The sequence below is a fragment of the Calidris pugnax genome, unplaced genomic scaffold (genome assembly GCF_001431845.1).
Source record: "Calidris pugnax isolate Ruff unplaced genomic scaffold, ASM143184v1 scaffold82, whole genome shotgun sequence".
Taxonomy (NCBI): domain Eukaryota; kingdom Metazoa; phylum Chordata; class Aves; order Charadriiformes; family Scolopacidae; genus Calidris; species Calidris pugnax.
This window is the reverse complement of record NW_015090833.1, coordinates 2,335,204-2,355,154: the sequence shown is the minus strand read 5'-3', so window position 1 is coordinate 2,355,154 and position 19,951 is coordinate 2,335,204. Positions and strand designations below refer to the sequence as shown.

The 19,951-nt window shown below is 45.9% G+C and overlaps 2 protein-coding genes across 3 annotated transcripts in view; both read right to left on the bottom strand.

Moving 5' to 3' along the window:
* Positions 1-442: 442 nt before the first annotated feature.
* Positions 443-19,951, bottom strand: part of PIK3CD (phosphatidylinositol-4,5-bisphosphate 3-kinase, catalytic subunit delta) — a 50,167-nt gene continuing 30,658 nt past the window's right edge. The window contains exons 17-26 of one of the 2 annotated variants that reach the window (XM_014941489.1): positions 19,256-19,355; positions 17,478-17,656; positions 17,173-17,282; positions 16,487-16,565; positions 16,110-16,277; positions 15,002-15,125; positions 6,730-6,875; positions 6,336-6,468; positions 5,497-5,822; positions 443-2,142 (exon numbers count right to left, since the gene is read on the bottom strand). In XM_014941489.1, coding sequence (XP_014796975.1) covers positions 5,685-5,822; positions 6,336-6,468; positions 6,730-6,875; positions 15,002-15,125; positions 16,110-16,277; positions 16,487-16,565; positions 17,173-17,282; positions 17,478-17,656; positions 19,256-19,355 — 1,177 coding nt within the window. In that variant the 3' untranslated portion in view covers positions 443-2,142; positions 5,497-5,684. Of the gene's footprint in view, positions 2,143-5,496; positions 5,823-6,335; positions 6,469-6,729; positions 6,876-15,001; positions 15,126-15,195; positions 15,309-16,109; positions 16,278-16,486; positions 16,566-17,172; positions 17,283-17,477; positions 17,657-19,255; positions 19,356-19,951 lie in introns of those variants that run through there. The other variant, XM_014941488.1, reaches the window with a different exon arrangement.
* On the bottom strand, positions 2,331-5,343 carry LOC106887675 (phosphatidylinositol 4,5-bisphosphate 3-kinase catalytic subunit delta isoform-like). The gene is made up of 3 exons (XM_014941343.1): positions 5,177-5,343; positions 3,481-3,604; positions 2,331-2,468 (listed from the first exon to the last, which is right to left on the bottom strand). Exons 1-3 carry the CDS (start codon positions 5,341-5,343, stop codon positions 2,331-2,333), a joined length of 429 nt encoding a protein of 142 aa, XP_014796829.1.

The window sequence follows — 19,951 nt, the reverse complement described above, 5'->3', positions numbered from 1 at the left end:
ATAGTATTAAAATGTCAACACATGAAACCTACGCTCAAGTGTCTTTCTCAAAGTCTCATAAATAAACAAATCTTGAGATCCCAGTTTTGCATCTCCTAAGTGTGTTTAGGTCTTGAAGCCAGCCAAGAACATGACACAACAGGAAGCATGCTCTTAAAAAAAAAAAAAAGGACTTAAAAAAGAGCCAGTATAGGGCTTTTATGTTTAATTATGTATTATGTTAATTTTGCATTATGTTAATTAAGTTATTTTTTGTAGCATGTTAATTTTATTACGTTAATTTTCGTAGAATCATAGAATTGTCTGGGTTGGAAGGGACCTTTAAGATCATCTAGTCCAACCATCAACCTAACGCTGATAAAAACCATCACTAAAGTAGTTTTTAAGTACTTTACTAAAGTACTAAAGTAATTTCAAAGTACTAAAAAGATCTGTGAATGAGATTTATTCCTCAACAGGGAAGACTTGGTAAGAATAAACAGGCCAGTTCAGTCTCTGTCCTAAACTCGCTGGTTTTGTGGGAATTTTAAACCAGATGTGAAAGCTGAATTTACATGAGAGAGCAATCCATCATGTGACACATATCTCTTGGCTTTCAGTATCTGAAACGCCTGTGTAGTTTTTTACCTACCTAAGTAAGAGTAAGTAAAAGAGTTTAAAATTTAAATGGTTTTGTGAGTAAAAGGAAATTGCTCAACCTAGTTAAGGACACACAACTCAAATACAGGACTCAGCTTCAGGTTCAGCTGAAAATTAGACCCTGCTGTTCTTTAAAAGGCAGGAGTGACAGCACCTCCGTGGGACCCTGACGTGGAGGAGGACACGGGGAGATGGAGGGAAGCCCCCAGGGAACTGCTGAAGGTCCTAACCAGCTACTGCACCCATTTTCCAGCGGGTCCCGTGGCTGCAGCTGCGCTCACGGGAGGCACCGAGCGGCAGCAGTGGCTCCTGTTCACCCGTCCCTGTGCAACACCAGTGCTCACCACGGCTCCCCAGGTAAGGGCACCAGGCTGGGGACACAAACACCACACACGAGCAGAAACATGATTGATTACAGCACCTTGTGGGAGAAGGGGGACAATGGAGGCAGCAGTGAGAGCAGGAGGTGGCTGGAGCATTTAAGTACCATCAGGGATGACCACAGCTCGCTCTTTGGCTGAACCCCCCCCAGACACACCAGCTCTAATAACAGACAGAGAATCATGTACCATGGTTGAGAGGAGGAAGAGTGTGGAAAGGAACAGGGAATAAATTCCTAAGATCAGTGCTGAGATGCAACTGAGTGTGTGTTTCAGTGTTAGACGTGCCCCTCTCCTCTGGCACGGGAGGACAGACCGGCCCAGTAGCTCAGGCACAGAAGGGCACCGTCTGTCCCCGCTGGCACAGGAACTGCAGTGCTGTGTCCCAGGGACCACGCAGGCCAGTGCCCTGCAAACGTGTTATGGGGAAACCACGTGCCAACCGAGCTCCAAAGTACCCCCACAGGAGGTATATGTAGCAACCAATGCTACGTGCCCGTTTTGAAAAATGCAATCTTACTGTTTTCAGGCTTAAAAACAGTATAAACGCAGAATTCCTTGAGGCTCAACTAAAGTCTGACTTAGGAAAGCAAAGAAAAATACCCAACCCATTGGCCAATCCAAGCCTGTTCTTGTGGCATCAGGTTTTTTGACAGCAATAGCTGGGTTCCAGTTCAGTTTCAGAGGAACACTGTGGCCTCTGTAGCAGAGACAGCAATACAACAGCACAGGGAGTTCACCCTGTCACAACACAGAGTGAAACAAATCATCCCCATCCACTTCAGCAGTGATTGAAGCTGACCTACCTTGGTCACACTGAAACAGGGCAGGAGGGGCAACCCCACGGTGAAGTTAATGCCTCTGGGCTGGAACGGTGGGGACCTAGAAGATGGGCTAAAGGATAAGAGCTACAGGGACAGTAGGTTCTCAGTGTTCAGCTAAATTTTCAAGAAAACAGAAATTGACATATTAACACACTGGAAAGATGTTACTACTGCCTGAACTCTTCCATTAGGAGGTGTATTTGAAGCTTTATAGTCTTAGGGATACAGTACATCTACCTACCTTTCACTGTACGCAGTAATTTTATTGCCTCACGTCTCTCCCTTGTCCCCCCAAAGACCTACAGTAGACACGGGTGTGTGGCTGGTGACAGTCCAACAATTTTTCAGTCCTGCAGAAATCTTTGATCTCTGGGTGTGGGATCTTCAACAGGGCAACATTCACCAGTCTTTAGAAACCTGTCTGCAACTGCTGGACTCCGCGCAGGCATCACATTCTCCTGGAGCGAGAGCACAGGCTGATGTTCCCCTACTGCCTGTTGTCTTTGGACACGTTGTGTGCCAGCCAGTTCACTTTGGTTTTCCAGCTCTCTCGCAGGGCTTCGTTAAACTTCAGCCTGAAGTGCTTCAGTGCCTCCTCATCCGTCTTCCCAAGAGCCAGGGAATCCTGAAGGAAAGGGGCAGAAATTGGTGCAGCCTCACTGAAAGTGCAACTGAACAATTAACTGTTCAACTACTACGGTGTTTACTCACTAAGAAATTACTCCATTGAAAGGTGCACCAATAGAGTAATCATTAATTGTTTTAGATAGTTACAGTAGTTGCACAAGGTTTTTTTATCTGATGAACTGTTCAACTACTATGGTGTTTACTCACTAAGAAATTACTCCATTGAAAGGTGCACCAATAGAGTAATCACTAATTGTTTTAGCTAGTTACAGTAGTTGCACAAGGTTTTTTTTATCTGATGACTACACGTGTCCTACTCCTGTGTTGGGAGTAAGGGAACAGCAGGGGTTTTAGTGCTCTTGTACGAAGCTGCTGTCTCTCAGAGGAGGCTGGGCACAGGAAATGATACACAACCCAAGTGCTGTCCCCTTCCCTGCGAGCTGGCTCTACATGGTACCTTTCTGCTGCAGCATCTGAAGTTATTTCCTGAGCACCGAAGAAGATACAAACTCTGGTAGCTATTCTTGTGGAGTCGAGAAGCAAAGGAATCAGTACAGGTATCAGTGTGAAATTAGAACTATGCTGACCACTTGCATGCATTAGAATAAAACAGCAAACAAACACTACAACATTTTTTTCTAGGAGGAGCTACAAGCGATTTGTGACTCTGCTGAAGCCAAGTCAGTCTTCAGACTGATAAGCACAGTGTTTGAGTTTGTCTGCAGACAATTTTATGTCTGAATGCTATGAATTGCTCCACTGTAATTCCAAAGTGGGTATTATCAGTGGCAGCTGATGGCAGTGATGCTTACAGAATTGTAATGCAAATTATAAAACTGCATTTACCCTCTTAAGGATAGAAACTATTGAGAATATTTGTCCAGTCTGCCTCTCAGCTGGAAGGTGAGGTCTGTTCCTCAGCAGAGGGGTTCCAGGGGGATTTCTCTGGCCATTGCTAAGCAGCATTCCTGCCCCTCTCCCAGCAGTCCCAGCAGCAGTGACCCCCATACCTGGCCAGTCTCCCGGATCATGATGTTGTCGCTGTGCCGATCCCCGATCCCCAGCACGTAGGTGGCCACGCAGTACCCAGCACAGGACAGGGTGAACTCCTCTATCGCTTGTTCTAACGCGTCACTAAGGAGGGTAAGAAAAAAATTGGAAGAGAATTTTACTTTGAACATCAGTACTTCACCACTGGGAAAGTTGTTTTTATAACCTGCAGGAGAAGGTAAGGGGATCACACGTTTGAGTTTCTGTAGTGCTCTCCAGAGGCAGTACAGGCTTTACTCCCATCCAGGCTTTACAAAAACTAGTGGCAATAACAGCTATCTGCAATTGGAGAGGTCTAGATAAGGCTGTGTCCACAGTCTCAATGAAAATGATTTAGTCTCAACTAAATTAATTCATTTCTAGATCTCCACAGATCTGAAACACAAAGTGGGCTCCTAGAATGTCTCCTGTTGGTGCCTGGCTACATCAGAGTAACACTGATGTCCTGCTGCTCTCTGTTTCTGTATCTAGTAAAACCCCCAGTTACACGCTTTTCTGAGGCTTTCTTTTTTCACCTCCCAGTTTTGGCATTACTCCTTCTGCCCCTCTTCCAGCTGCCACCACGCTGACTATCTATCGCTGGAGAAGATAACAGGACTGAGAGGAAGATCAAAGTTTGGATCCAGCCTGTGGACAGTGCTACCTTAAGCTATGAAAGATCAAAAAAGCCACTAATTGTTTTAGCTAGTTACAGTAGTTGCACAAGGTTTTTTTTATCTGATGACTACACGTGTCCTACTCCTGTGTTGGGAGTAAGGGAACAGCAGGGGTTTTAGTGCTCTCGTACAAAGCTGCTGTCTCTCAGAGGAACCTGGGCACAGGAAATGATACACAACCCAAGTGCTGTCCCCTTCCCTGTGAGCTGGCTGTACACGGTACCTACTGCCTTTCTGCTGCAGAATCTGAAGTTATTTCCTGAGCACCAGTACTTATCTGGTATTTCTGATGTCCTGCATGTGCATGTCTACTCATGATTTTTGGAGCCTGTCCACCTGAACAACTCCTCACTGAGCTACAAGATCAGGTATTCAGTTTTACCCCTCTCTGGGCTCTGCTTCTCTTACCTTTAGATACTGAATGTCCTTTGAGCAGCTGAGTTCCGGCAGGCCGGCAGCTTTCATCAGTGCAAACAAGTGCAGGAAGAGAAGACCATGGCGCCTCAGGATCATATAGGCTTTCTCACAATAACCCCTGAAATCAGAGTAACACTGATGTCCTGCTGCTCTCTGTTTCTGTATCTAGTAAAACCCCCAGTTACACGCTTTTCTGAGGCTTTCTTTTTTCACCTCCCAGTTTTGGCATTACTCCTTCTGCCCCTCTTCCAGCTGCCACCACGCTGACTATCTATCGCTGGAGAAGATAACAGGACTGAGAGGAAGATCAAAGTTTGGATCCAGCCTGTGGACAGTGCTACCTTAAGCTATGAAAGATCAAAAAAGCTTGCAAACAGTAACCCAGATGCCTTCATTTCAGTTCCAGACCGACACAGGTCCACGTGATCCCTCCCTGTGTGCCAGGCAGCAAAGCAGCCACGGATAGTGTGGGACAGCTTGGAAATAGGCATAACTGAAGGAAAAAATTGAGTAAAGCAGAAGAAACACCTCTAGCTGGAAGGAAGCCGTGAAGCAGCACTGAGGACAAGGTGAGCCCACTCACCCGGGGTTCTTGGACTTCAGCCAGTTGAGCAGCGCGTCCTTGTTGAAGGCGGCGGTGGCCACCATGTTGCTCTTGTTCAGCTGGATGTTGGCGATGGTGTCCGAGTGCATGACTACCTCGATCAGTCCAGTCTTGTCTCCTGTGGAGAGGCAGCCATAAGGGGTCATCCTGCAGAGATGAAAGAAACCCTTCCACTGAAATCTCACCCAGAATGGGGTTCTGTTGACTTTCAGATTTTTGTCTGCCGTATCTATCTACTCTGCATTTCTACTCCTCCGTCACACCCAACCCCACCAGCTGCTCACAGAACACTGAAAGACCTACAGTAGACACGGGTGTGGGGCTGGTGACAGTCCAACCATTTTTCAGTCCTGCAGAAACCTTTGATCTCTGGGTGTGGGATCTTCAACAGGGCAACATTCACCAGTCTTTAGAAACCTGTCTGCAACTGCTGGACTCCGCGCAGGCATCACATTCTCCTGGAGCGAGAGCACAGGCTGATGTTCCCCTACTGCCTGTTGTCTTTGGACACGTTGTGTGCCAGCCAGTTCACTTTGGTTTTCCAGCTCTCTCGCAGGGCTTCATTAAACTTCAGCCTGAAGTGCTTCAGTGCCTCCTCATCCGTCTTCCCAAGAGCCAGGGAATCCTGAAGGAAAGGGGCAGAAATTGGTGCAGCCTCACTGAAAGTGCAACTGAACAATTAACTGTTCAACTACTACGGTGTTTACTCACTAAGAAATTACTCCATTGAAAGGTGCACCAATAGAGTAATCATTAATTGTTTTAGATAGTTACAGTAGTTGCACAAGGTTTTTTTATCTGATGAATACACGTGTCCTACTCCTGTGTTGGGAGTAAGGGAACAGCAGGGGTTTTAGTGCTCTTGTACGAAGCTGCTGTCTCTCAGAGGAGGCTGGGCACAGGAAATGATACACAACCCAAGTGCTGTCCCCTTCCCTGCGAGCTGGCTCTACATGGTACCTTTCTGCTGCAGCATCTGAAGTTATTTCCTGAGCACCGGTACTTATCTGGTATTTCTGATGTCCTGCATGTGCATGTCTACTCATGATTTTTGGAGCCTGTCCACCTGAACAACTCCTCGCTGAGCTACAAGACCAGGTATTCAGTTTTAACCCTCTCTGGGCTCTGCTTCTCTTACCTTTAGATACTGAATGTCCTTTGAGCAGCTGAGTTCCGGCAGGCCGGCAGCTTTCATCAGTGCAAACAAGTGCAGGAAGAGAAGACCATGGCGCCTCAGGATCATATAGGCTTTCTCACAATAACCCCTGAATCTGTTCAGAAAGGAAAATGAGGCAAAGGAATGAAGACTGCAAACTGTACCTTTTTTTTAGCAAGACTAGGTATTGGTCTGAACCCTGCTGTCTGCATCGATAACTACTGAGCCCCTCCACCTTCTCTAACAAGTAGATAATAATTTATTTGCTTTCGTGTGTATAGACAGCTATAGGCTATGCATCATTGGGGAAAATAACATCTGAAAATTCAGAGCTTAAAAAGCTTAAGTCAAGTCAAGTTTAACAGCTAAAACTCACCTTTCAAACTTCTCATTGTTGTTAGTTTTTCCTTGCTGGATGACGTGCACGAAGTCGTAGGTTAAGATGAAAGGAACTCGCTCTCTATTAATACCAAATTTAGTCTTGAAGTTCCCCAAAAAGTGACCAAAATCAATATGGAACAGCTGGAAATAAGGAAGAAAGAAACAGTTTTCAGAACAGTATCTATTTAGGTGATCAGTGTTGAGTTCTCTTCACAGGTACTGTATTCAAGAGATACTGCCACAGGATTTTGGGAGGGAGAAAAATGACCTCTCCTTTGGGAAAAGAGGCAACATTTACTTGCCAAGATGCTCTCCAGTGTAATTAGATGTTGGACAGGACAGAGAAGGTACTTACCTCTTCAATACTTTGTCTATCTGAAGAATGTTCTGGTTTTTTTTGTAAAACCTTAGTGTCTCACTAATAGAAGACTCCACTGGCCCTGCCGGAGACTCACCTCGCACTGTCTGGCACAGGGCTGGTTTATGGCTTTGTAGAATTACAATTAAACAAGAAATATGGCTCAGACTTCACCCTTTGCCAAAATATTGCTGATGTATTTACTACGTTAGTACTTTGGTAATCCTGTTACCAAAGGGATTTTCTTTTTTTTTAATTTTGTCCTCTATCTTCCAAACAGTGTACAAGAAGATACAAACTCTGGTAGCTATTCTTGTGGAGTCGAGAAGCAAAGGAATCAGTACAGGTATCAGTGTGAAATTAGAACTATGCTGACCACTTGCATGCATTAGAATAAAACAGCAAACAAACACTACAACATTTTTTTCTAGGAGGAGCTACAAGCGATTTGTGACTCTGCTGAAGCCAAGTCAGTCTTCAGACTGATAAGCACAGTGTTTGAGTTTGTCTGCAGACAATTTTATGTCTGAATGCTATGAATTGCTCCACTGTAATTCCAAAGTGGGTATTATCAGTGGCAGCTGATGGCAGTGATGCTTACAGAATTGTAATGCAAATTATAAAACTGCATTTACCCTCTTAAGGATAGAAACTATTGAGAATATTTGTCCAGTCTGCCTCTCAGCTGGAAGGTGAGGTCTGTTCCTCAGCAGAGGGATTCCAGGGGGATTTCTCTGGCCATTGCTAAGCAGCATTCCTGCCCCTCTCCCAGCAGTCCCAGCAGCAGTGACCCCCATACCTGGCCAGTCTCCCGGATCATGATGTTGTCGCTGTGCCGATCCCCGATCCCCAGCACGTAGGTGGCCACGCAGTACCCAGCACAGGACAGGGTGAACTCCTCTATCGCTTGTTCTAACGCGTCACTAAAGGGGGTAAGAAAAAAAATTGGAAGAGAATTTTACTGTGAACACCAGTACTTCACCACTGGGAAAGCTGTTTTTATAACCTGCAGGAGAAGGTAAGGGGATCACACGTTTGAGTTTCTGTAGTGCTCTCCAGAGGCAGTACAGGCTTTACTCCCATCCAGGCTTTACAAAAACTAGCAGCAATAACAGCTATCAGCAATGGAGAGGTCTGGGTAAGGTTGTGTCCACAGTCTCAATGAAAATGGTTTAGTCTCAACTAAATTAATTCATTTCTAGATCTCCACAGATCCAAAACACAAAGTGGGCTCCTAGAATGCCTCCTGTTGGTGCCTGGCTACATCAGAGTAACACTGATGTCCTGCTGCTCTCTGTTTCTGTATCTAGTAAAACCCCCAGCTACACGCTTTTCTGAGGCTTTCTTTTTTCATCTCCCAGTTTTGGCATTACTCCTTCTGCCCCTCTTCCAGCTGCCACCACGCTGACTATCTATCTCTGGAGAAGGTAACAGGACTGAGAGGAAGATCAAGGTTTGGATCCAGCCTGTGGATAGTGCTATCTTAAGCTATGAAAGATCAAAAAAGGTTGCAAACAGTAACCCAGATGCCTTCATTTCAGCTCCAGACTGACACAGGTCCACATGATCCCTCCCGGTGTGCCAGGCAGCAAAGCAGCCACAGATAGTGTGGGACAGCTTGGAAATAGGCATAACTGAAGGAAAAAATGGAGTCAAGCAGAAGAAACACCTCTAGCTGGAAGGAAGCCGTGAAGCAGCACTGAGGACAAGGTGAGCCCACTCACCCGGGGTTCTTGGACTTCAGCCAGTTGAGCAGCGCGTCCTTGTTGAAGGCGGCGGTGGCCACCATGTTGCTCTTGTTCAGCTGGATGTTGGCGATGGTGTCCGAGTGCATGACTACCTCGATCAGCCCAGTCTTGTCTCCTGTGGAGAGGCAGCCATAAGGGGTCATCCTGCAGAGATGAAAGAAACCCTTCCACTGAAATCTCACCCAGAATGGGGTTCTGTTGACTTTCAGATTTTTGTCTGCCGTATCTATCTACTCTGCATTTCTACTCCTCCGTCGCACCCAACCCCACCAGCTGCTCACAAAACACTGCAAAAAATAGGCTTGCAGACAAAATGGCCTCACCACATACACTTTATCATTGCAGTAGGACATCACTCACCTCAGGTCCAGGCCCTCCTGCTTCCACAGGATGTCCATCAACTGGATCATCTGCAGAGTCAGCATGTCCTGACGAAGATCTGTGCAGCATTATAAAGGAAAAAAGGGCTGTAAGTACCTCCTGTTCTCCCCTCCTCTTGTGCTCTTGCAAACAGCGCTTGTTCTGCCCCTGAAGCAGCCTGGAGGGGCCTTCAATACTTTGTCTATCTGAAGAATGTTCTGGTTTTTTTTGTAAAACCTTAGTGTCTCACTAATAGAAGACTCCACTGGCCCTGCCGGAGACTCACCTCGCACTGTCTGGCACAGGGCTGGTTTATGGCTTTGTAGAATTACAATTAAACAAGAAATATGGCTCAGACTTCACCCTTTGCCAAAATATTGCTGATGTATTTACTACGTTAGTACTTTGGTAATCCTGTTACCAAAGGGATTTTCTTTTTTTTTAATTTTGTCCTCTATCTTCCAAACAGTGTACAAGAAGATACAAACTCTGGTAGCTATTCTTGTGGAGTCGAGAAGCAAAGGAATCAGTACAGGTATCAGTGTGAAATTAGAACTATGCTGACCACTTGCATGCATTAGAATAAAACAGCAAACAAACACTACAACATTTTTTTCTAGGAGGAGCTACAAGCGATTTGTGACTCTGCTGAAGCCAAGTCAGTCTTCAGACTGATAAGCACAGTGTTTGAGTTTGTCTGCAGACAATTTTATGTCTGAATGCTATGAATTGCTCCACTGTAATTCCAAAGTGGGTATTATCAGTGGCAGCTGATGGCAGTGATGCTTACAGAATTGTAATGCAAATTATAAAACTGCATTTACCCTCTTAAGGATAGAAACTATTGAGAATATTTGTCCAGTCTGCCTCTCAGCTGGAAGGTGAGGTCTGTTCCTCAGCAGAGGGATTCCAGGGGGATTTCTCTGGCCATTGCTAAGCAGCATTCCTGCCCCTCTCCCAGCAGTCCCAGCAGCAGTGACCCCCATACCTGGCCAGTCTCCCGGATCATGATGTTGTCGCTGTGCCGATCCCCGATCCCCAGCACGTAGGTGGCCACGCAGTACCCAGCACAGGACAGGGTGAACTCCTCTATCGCTTGTTCTAACGCGTCACTAAAGGGGGTAAGAAAAAAAATTGGAAGAGAATTTTACTGTGAACACCAGTACTTCACCACTGGGAAAGCTGTTTTTATAACCTGCAGGAGAAGGTAAGGGGATCACACGTTTGAGTTTCTGTAGTGCTCTCCAGAGGCAGTACAGGCTTTACTCCCATCCAGGCTTTACAAAAACTAGCAGCAATAACAGCTATCAGCAATGGAGAGGTCTGGGTAAGGTTGTGTCCACAGTCTCAATGAAAATGGTTTAGTCTCAACTAAATTAATTCATTTCTAGATCTCCACAGATCCAAAACACAAAGTGGGCTCCTAGAATGCCTCCTGTTGGTGCCTGGCTACATCAGAGTAACACTGATGTCCTGCTGCTCTCTGTTTCTGTATCTAGTAAAACCCCCAGCTACACGCTTTTCTGAGGCTTTCTTTTTTCATCTCCCAGTTTTGGCATTACTCCTTCTGCCCCTCTTCCAGCTGCCACCACGCTGACTATCTATCTCTGGAGAAGGTAACAGGACTGAGAGGAAGATCAAGGTTTGGATCCAGCCTGTGGATAGTGCTATCTTAAGCTATGAAAGATCAAAAAAGGTTGCAAACAGTAACCCAGATGCCTTCATTTCAGCTCCAGACTGACACAGGTCCACATGATCCCTCCCGGTGTGCCAGGCAGCAAAGCAGCCACAGATAGTGTGGGACAGCTTGGAAATAGGCATAACTGAAGGAAAAAATGGAGTCAAGCAGAAGAAACACCTCTAGCTGGAAGGAAGCCGTGAAGCAGCACTGAGGACAAGGTGAGCCCACTCACCCGGGGTTCTTGGACTTCAGCCAGTTGAGCAGCGCGTCCTTGTTGAAGGCGGCGGTGGCCACCATGTTGCTCTTGTTCAGCTGGATGTTGGCGATGGTGTCCGAGTGCATGACTACCTCGATCAGCCCAGTCTTGTCTCCTGTGGAGAGGCAGCCATAAGGGGTCATCCTGCAGAGATGAAAGAAACCCTTCCACTGAAATCTCACCCAGAATGGGGTTCTGTTGACTTTCAGATTTTTGTCTGCCGTATCTATCTACTCTGCATTTCTACTCCTCCGTCGCACCCAACCCCACCAGCTGCTCACAAAACACTGCAAAAAATAGGCTTGCAGACAAAATGGCCTCACCACATACACTTTATCATTGCAGTCACTCACCTCAGGTCCAGGCCCTCCTGCTTCCACAGGATGTCCATCAACTGGATCATCTGCAGAGTCAGCATGTCCTGACGAAGATCTGTGCAGCATTATAAAGGAAAAAAGGGCTGTAAGTACCTCCTGTTCTCCCCTCCTCTCCTGCTCTTGCAAGCAGCACTTGTTCTGCCCCTGAAGCAGTGCCATGTTGTCACTTGCTGTGTCTAGCTAGTGAAGAACATCAGAGCAATGTATACTGGTGCATGGATAGTGTAAAGCCACCACACCAGATACCTTCACTCAGACATGGTTATACTGACGGAGGTACACCCTATTTCACTCTGCCAAAGCTCTTCCTGGAGCACCCCATGTACCACTTTAGAAAACATCTGTTTGGACGTGGCAGTGAGCAGCAGCCACTCCAGCCCTACAGAGCTTGGACTGCTGTAGCTCTTCCAGACCTCACATCAGGGTCCTTTTTCCTGTGCACGGGGTATCCAGCTACTACTGTGCTAAAACCTTAGTGAAGAGGGCATCAAGTAAAATAAATAGGAGAATTTATTATATCTCCAGATTACTGTCAAAAAATTCAAACATGTTGCCTCACCTCGCACTGTCTGGCACAGGGCTGGTTTATGGCTTTGCAGAATTACAATTAAACAAGAAATATGGCTCAGACTTCACCCTTTGCCAAAATATTGCTGATGTATTTACTACGTTAGTACTTTGGTAATCCTGTTACCAAAGGGATTTTCTTTTTTTTTAATTTTGTCCTCTATCTTCCAAACAGTGTACAAGAAGATACAAACTCTGGTAGCTATTCTTGTGGAGTCGAGAAGCAAAGGAATCAGTACAGGTATCAGTGTGAAATTAGAACTATGCTGACCACTTGCATGCATTAGAATAAAACAGCAAACAAACACTACAACATTTTTTTCTAGGAGGAGCTACAAGCGATTTGTGACTCTGCTGAAGCCAAGTCAGTCTTCAGACTGATAAGCACAGTGTTTGAGTTTGTCTGCAGACAATTTTATGTCTGAATGCTATGAATTGCTCCACTGTAATTCCAAAGTGGGTATTATCAGTGGCAGCTGATGGCAGTGATGCTTACAGAATTGTAATGCAAATTATAAAACTGCATTTACCCTCTTAAGGATAGAAACTATTGAGAATATTTGTCCAGTCTGCCTCTCAGCTGGAAGGTGAGGTCTGTTCCTCAGCAGAGGGGTTCCAGGGGGATTTCTCTGGCCATTGCTAAGCAGCATTCCTGCCCCTCTCCCAGCAGTCCCAGCAGCAGTGACCCCCATACCTGGCCAGTCTCCCGGATCATGATGTTGTCGCTGTGCCGATCCCCGATCCCCAGCACGTAGGTGGCCACGCAGTACCCAGCACAGGACAGGGTGAACTCCTCTATCGCTTGTTCTAACGCGTCACTAAAGGGGGTAAGAAAAAAAATTGGAAGAGAATTTTACTGTGAACACCAGTACTTCACCACTGGGAAAGCTGTTTTTATAACCTGCAGGAGAAGGTAAGGGGATCACACGTTTGAGTTTCTGTAGTGCTCTCCAGAGGCAGTACAGGCTTTACTCCCATCCAGGCTTTACAAAAACTAGCAGCAATAACAGCTATCAGCAATGGAGAGGTCTGGGTAAGGTTGTGTCCACAGTCTCAATGAAAATGGTTTAGTCTCAACTAAATTAATTCATTTCTAGATCTCCACAGATCCAAAACACAAAGTGGGCTCCTAGAATGCCTCCTGTTGGTGCCTGGCTACATCAGAGTAACACTGATGTCCTGCTGCTCTCTGTTTCTGTATCTAGTAAAACCCCCAGCTACACGCTTTTCTGAGGCTTTCTTTTTTCATCTCCCAGTTTTGGCATTACTCCTTCTGCCCCTCTTCCAGCTGCCACCACGCTGACTATCTATCTCTGGAGAAGGTAACAGGACTGAGAGGAAGATCAAGGTTTGGATCCAGCCTGTGGATAGTGCTATCTTAAGCTATGAAAGATCAAAAAAGGTTGCAAACAGTAACCCAGATGCCTTCATTTCAGCTCCAGACTGACACAGGTCCACATGATCCCTCCCGGTGTGCCAGGCAGCAAAGCAGCCACAGATAGTGTGGGACAGCTTGGAAATAGGCATAACTGAAGGAAAAAATGGAGTCAAGCAGAAGAAACACCTCTAGCTGGAAGGAAGCCGTGAAGCAGCACTGAGGACAAGGTGAGCCCACTCACCCGGGGTTCTTGGACTTCAGCCAGTTGAGCAGCGCGTCCTTGTTGAAGGCGGCGGTGGCCACCATGTTGCTCTTGTTCAGCTGGATGTTGGCGATGGTGTCCGAGTGCATGACTACCTCGATCAGCCCAGTCTTGTCTCCTGTGGAGAGGCAGCCATAAGGGGTCATCCTGCAGAGATGAAAGAAACCCTTCCACTGAAATCTCACCCAGAATGGGGTTCTGTTGACTTTCAGATTTTTGTCTGCCGTATCTATCTACTCTGCATTTCTACTCCTCCGTCGCACCCAACCCCACCAGCTGCTCACAAAACACTGCAAAAAATAGGCTTGCAGACAAAATGGCCTCACCACATACACTTTATCATTGCAGTCACTCACCTCAGGTCCAGGCCCTCCTGCTTCCACAGGATGTCCATCAACTGGATCATCTGCAGAGTCAGCATGTCCTGACGAAGATCTGTGCAGCATTATAAAGGAAAAAAGGGCTGTAAGTACCTCCTGTTCTCCCCTCCTCTCCTGCTCTTGCAAGCAGCACTTGTTCTGCCCCTGAAGCAGTGCCATGTTGTCACTTGCTGTGTCTAGCTAGTGGAGAACATCAGAGCAATGTATACTGGTGCATGGATAGTGTAAAGCCACCACACCAGATACCTTCACTCAGACATGGTTATACTGACGGAGGTACACCCTATTTCACTCTGCCAAAGCTCTTCCTGGAGCACCCCATGTACCACTTTAGAAAACATCTGTTTGGACGTGGCAGTGAGCAGCAGCCACTCCAGCCCTACAGAGCTTGGACTGCTGTAGCTCTTCCAGACCTCACATGAGGGTCCTTTTTCCTGTGCACGGGGTATCCAGCTACTACTGTGCTAAAACCTTAGTGAAGAGGGCATCAAGTAAAATAAATAGGAGAATTTATTATATCTCCAGATTACTGTCAAAAAATTCAAACATGTTGATGGCCCTCATTTACACAAAACCTTAATAGTCCATATTTAAGGCCCACTCAGCACAATAAATATTTGAGACTACTTATGCTTGTGAAGACATAGCCTGTAAAGACTTACCATCTCCATTTTTAAAAATAATACCCACTCCTCCTCCACCTGTCTCTTCATTATTAAACACAATCCATAGAGGTTTCATTTTGGAGTCCATAAAGGTGCATTGATCCACACTAGAGGAAACAAAAATATTGCCATCAGAGTTTCCATCTATTCAAAGAGTGGACATCTATGCTGCAAATTCAACAGCATCTGTAAGTACCAACAGACTGATGACTCCCAGCAGCAGTGACCCCCATACCTGGCCAGTCTCCCGGATCATGATGTTGTCGCTGTGCCGATCCCCGATCCCCAGCACGTAGGTGGCCACGCAGTACCCAGCACAGGACAGGGTGAACTCCTCTATCGCTTGTTCTAACGCGTCACTAAGGAGGGTAAGAAAAAAATTGGAAGAGAATTTTACTTTGAACATCAGTACTTCACCACTGGGAAAGTCCCGGATCATGATGTTGTCGCTGTGCCGATCCCCGATCCCCAGCACGTAGGTGGCCACGCAGTACCCAGCACAGGACAGGGTGAACTCCTCTATCGCTTGTTCTAACGCGTCACTAAAGGGGGTAAGAAAAAAAATTGGAAGAGAATTTTACTGTGAACACCAGTACTTCACCACTGGGAAAGCTGTTTTTATAACCTGCAGGAGAAGGTAAGGGGATCACACGTTTGAGTTTCTGTAGTGCTCTCCAGAGGCAGTACAGGCTTTACTCCCATCCAGGCTTTACAAAAACTAGCAGCAATAACAGCTATCAGCAATGGAGAGGTCTGGGTAAGGTTGTGTCCACAGTCTCAATGAAAATGGTTTAGTCTCAACTAAATTAATTCATTTCTAGATCTCCACAGATCCAAAACACAAAGTGGGCTCCTAGAATGCCTCCTGTTGGTGCCTGGCTACATCAGAGTAACACTGATGTCCTGCTGCTCTCTGTTTCTGTATCTAGTAAAACCCCCAGCTACACGCTTTTCTGAGGCTTTCTTTTTTCATCTCCCAGTTTTGGCATTACTCCTTCTGCCCCTCTTCCAGCTGCCACCACGCTGACTATCTATCTCTGGAGAAGGTAACAGGACTGAGAGGAAGATCAAGGTTTGGATCCAGCCTGTGGATAGTGCTATCTTAAGCTATGAAAGATCAAAAAAGGTTGCAAACAGTAACCCAGATGCCTTCATTTCAGCTCCAGACTGACACAGGTCCACATGATCCCTCCCGGTGTGCCAGGCAGCAAAGCAGCCACAGATAGTGTGGGACAGCTTGGAAATAGGCATAACTGAAGGAAAAAATGGAGTCAAGCAGAAGAAACACCTCTAGCTGGAAGGAAGCCGTGAAGCAGCACTGAGGACAAGGTGAGCCCACTCACCCGGGGTTCTTGGACTTCAGCCAGTTGAGCAGCGCGTCCTTGTTGAAGGCGGCGGTGGCCACCATGTTGCTCTTGTTCAGCTGGATGTTGGCGATGGTGTCCGAGTGCATGACTACCTCGATCAGCCCAGTCTTGTCTCCTGTGGAGAGGCAGCCATAAGGGGTCATCCTGCAGAGATGAAAGAAACCCTTCCACTGAAATCTCACCCAGAATGGGGTTCTGTTGACTTTCAGATTTTTGTCTGCCGTATCTATCTACTCTGCATTTCTACTCCTCCGTCGCACCCAACCCCACCAGCTGCTCACAAAACACTGCAAAAAATAGGCTTGCAGACAAAATGGCCTCACCACATACACTTTATCATTGCAGTCACTCACCTCAGGTCCAGGCCCTCCTGCTTCCACAGGATGTCCATCAACTGGATCATCTGCAGAGTCAGCATGTCCTGACGAAGATCTGTGCAGCATTATAAAGGAAAAAAGGGCTGTAAGTACCTCCTGTTCTCCCCTCCTCTCCTGCTCTTGCAAGCAGCACTTGTTCTGCCCCTGAAGCAGTGCCATGTTGTCACTTGCTGTGTCTAGCTAGTGAAGAACATCAGAGCAATGTATACTGGTGCATGGATAGTGTAAAGCCACCACACCAGATACCTTCACTCAGACATGGTTATACTGACGGAGGTACACCCTATTTCACTCTGCCAAAGCTCTTCCTGGAGCACCCCATGTACCACTTTAGAAAACATCTGTTTGGACGTGGCAGTGAGCAGCAGCCACTCCAGCCCTACAGAGCTTGGACTGCTGTAGCTCTTCCAGACCTCACATCAGGGTCCTTTTTCCTGTGCACGGGGTATCCAGCTACTACTGTGCTAAAACCTTAGTGAAGAGGGCATCAAGTAAAATAAATAGGAGAATTTATTATATCTCCAGATTACTGTCAAAAAATTCAAACACGTTGATGGCCCTCATTTACACAAAACCTTAATGGTCCATATTTAGGGCCCACCCGGCACAATAAATATTTGAGACTACTTATGCTTGTGAAGACATAGCCTGTAAAGACTTACCATCTCCATTTTTAAAAATAATACCCACTCCTCCTCCACCTGTCTCTTCATTATTAAACACAATCCATAGAGGTTTCATTTTGGAGTCCATAAAGGTGCATTGATCCACACTAGAGGAAACAAAAATATTGCCATCAGAGTTTCCATCTATTCAAAGAGTGGACATCTATGCTGCAAATTCAACAGCATCTGTAAGTACCAACAGACTGATGACTTCAATGAGAAAAGAGGACCTTGGGGTAGCCTGGCTCTACTGCTGGACAAAGCTGGTGGCACAAATTAAGAGACACAGCTATTTTCCTTACCAGACTTCAGCGAGGATGATGTTGGGGTTCAGGGGGGACTGGAGGTGGGAAAGTGCTTCAAGGTAAGTTTCCTGCTTCATGCACACATGCATCATCTCCTTGGTTTGAGGCTTGGTGGCCTTCTGAGAACTTGCTTTAACAAAGTCATTCAGAGCTTTCATCTTGTTGAGTGCTTCTCCCTGAAAAAAAGGGATGGGTGGAACAGGGTTAACAAATAGGAAATTCCTGGAGAAAGTTAAAAAACCATTAAAATCTACTGTGAAATGTAAACCATGGTTTTATCTCTTACCTTCTCTTCAACTTATAGCAATTTCACATTTACTCCCATCCAGGCTTTACAAAAACTAGCAGCAATAACAGCTATCAGCAATGGAGAGGTCTGGGTAAGGTTGTGTCCACAGTCTCAATGAAAATGGTTGAAAAATCATGTTGTTATGATTTGAGAAAACCCGTAACAATTTATTGTCATTTAGACAATTATTCTATCACCTGATGACTCCTCCCCACCCATAAGTGTTATGGTTTGAGAAAACCTGTAACAATTTATCGTTCTTTATAGACAATTATTCTATCACCTGATGACTCCTCCCCACCCATAAGTGTCCACTGTGCACTCCCAGCAGTGGACAGCCAGTGTGGGACACTGCCAGCACAATGGCTTCGTGTCCACTGTGCACTCCCAGCAGTGGACAGCAAGGAGGAAAGGAAGGGCTCAGGGGTCCAGCACCGGGGCAAGAAGTTGTCTGGACCACCACTATCAAGGGAGAGGGAACTATGCAGCAAACTTTTCTGATTTATATTAAATTTAATGTTCATGGTATGAAATAATCCTGTTGGCAGCTTGGGTCAAATGCCCAGGCCTCGCTCCTTCTTGTCCCTGCACCTTGCAAGGTTTGAAAACACTAAGACCTTGAATCCCACAGAGCCTGGCTGGCTCTAAAGTAAATATTTTCATGAATTCAGACACTAGAGTCTTCTAAAAGCGCAGTTTTCCCCAGCGTTAGAAGAAAAGGTAGTCCTGTCGCTCAACCCAAGACACACACGTTGCAACAAAACAAATATAGTAGTATCTGCTTGAGGAAGATCTACAATCAATTCTGGATATTCTGCTGGGCACAAATGCATTGTAAGGTAATGGCTACAGTCCCAAATACCAGGAAAAATGCACATTATCGAGCACCAAAAGCAAGAAATGAGGTGCACTGACTAGAAAAGTCAAAGACATATGAGACACACAGCCCCTGCCCTTCATTGCTTTGGGGGAGTTCCAGTTATGCAAAAGCACCACTCAGTATTGAAAAGAGAAGCAGTACTGGTTTGTGGGCACATCTTAGATACGACTTCACACATACATGAGTGAGTCCCTCACGTTTCAATTAGGTACAGTGATCCTTGAGAGATAACAGAGCAGCTCTAGGGAGGATTACCTCTGCACGGCAACTGAAGGAGACGCACTGCTCCGAATCAGCCAGCCAATTATGATCAGCTCCTACTAAATGGTAACTCATTCAACTCTTCTAATAACAGCAGCGGCTTTTGAACATTTCAAACCATTCTAGATGCATAGTGTAGTTTGGGACACGTGTGGGTGAGTAAGAGATTAGCAAAGTCACATGTGATGGGGAACTCCAGGCTCTTAATAGGATATGCCAAAACCAATATAGCAGTTAAAAGGCTTTTTTTGTATTGCTGATAACATTGAGCTGGAAAAGCAAACAGCTGAGAATCAGCTCCAAGCAAGAGGGAAGTCAACCTTAAGGCTAAAACAGGATTTTTACCTGTTTCATCAAAACTTTCATATGGTGGGTGCTGCCTCTGCAGTACGCTTCCAGGATCAGGCCAAACCTCAAGGCAACAGCAGGAACATGCATCTCTGACCTAGGGGAGAAGGGAGGTTCAGGCAACTCTGACTCACCACAGAGAGTGACTAATTCTCCCATTCATGCCAGCACAAGGAGGGAGGGGGGAGAGGAGGGTGCAGAATATCAGCTGCTGCTTAAATTATTTCTATGTACTGGGGAGGGAAAAAAAATGCACCCACCCCAGAAGGTGATGCAGAAAAACCCTTGCTTGAAGTGATGAGACATCTTTCTGGATGAATAAATGGATAAATTGCTAACCACGCCTTTGAGACCATTCCTTAAGGAGCAAGCACAGTTCAGAGTCTATAGCTCAGGACTGGCTGGTGGCCATGGATATTCAAAGTAAATTTCACCTCAAAGGCTTAAGTGTACATACATAAATATAAATTCTTAAAACAGAACTTAATCCAATCCCCACCACAATAAGAAAAAAACAAACAAACAAACAAAGATTTTAAGTCCTCCTGGAATATCCCTTATTCAGTCTCCTGAATAAAAAGCAGTGGTTCCTGGGTTTTAGTAATCACAGCAAGGAAATCCCACCAATGCTTTGATGAAAGACACAAGCTAAAGGACAGCCAATAGCCTTTAAATAAATGCCCTGGCATTACA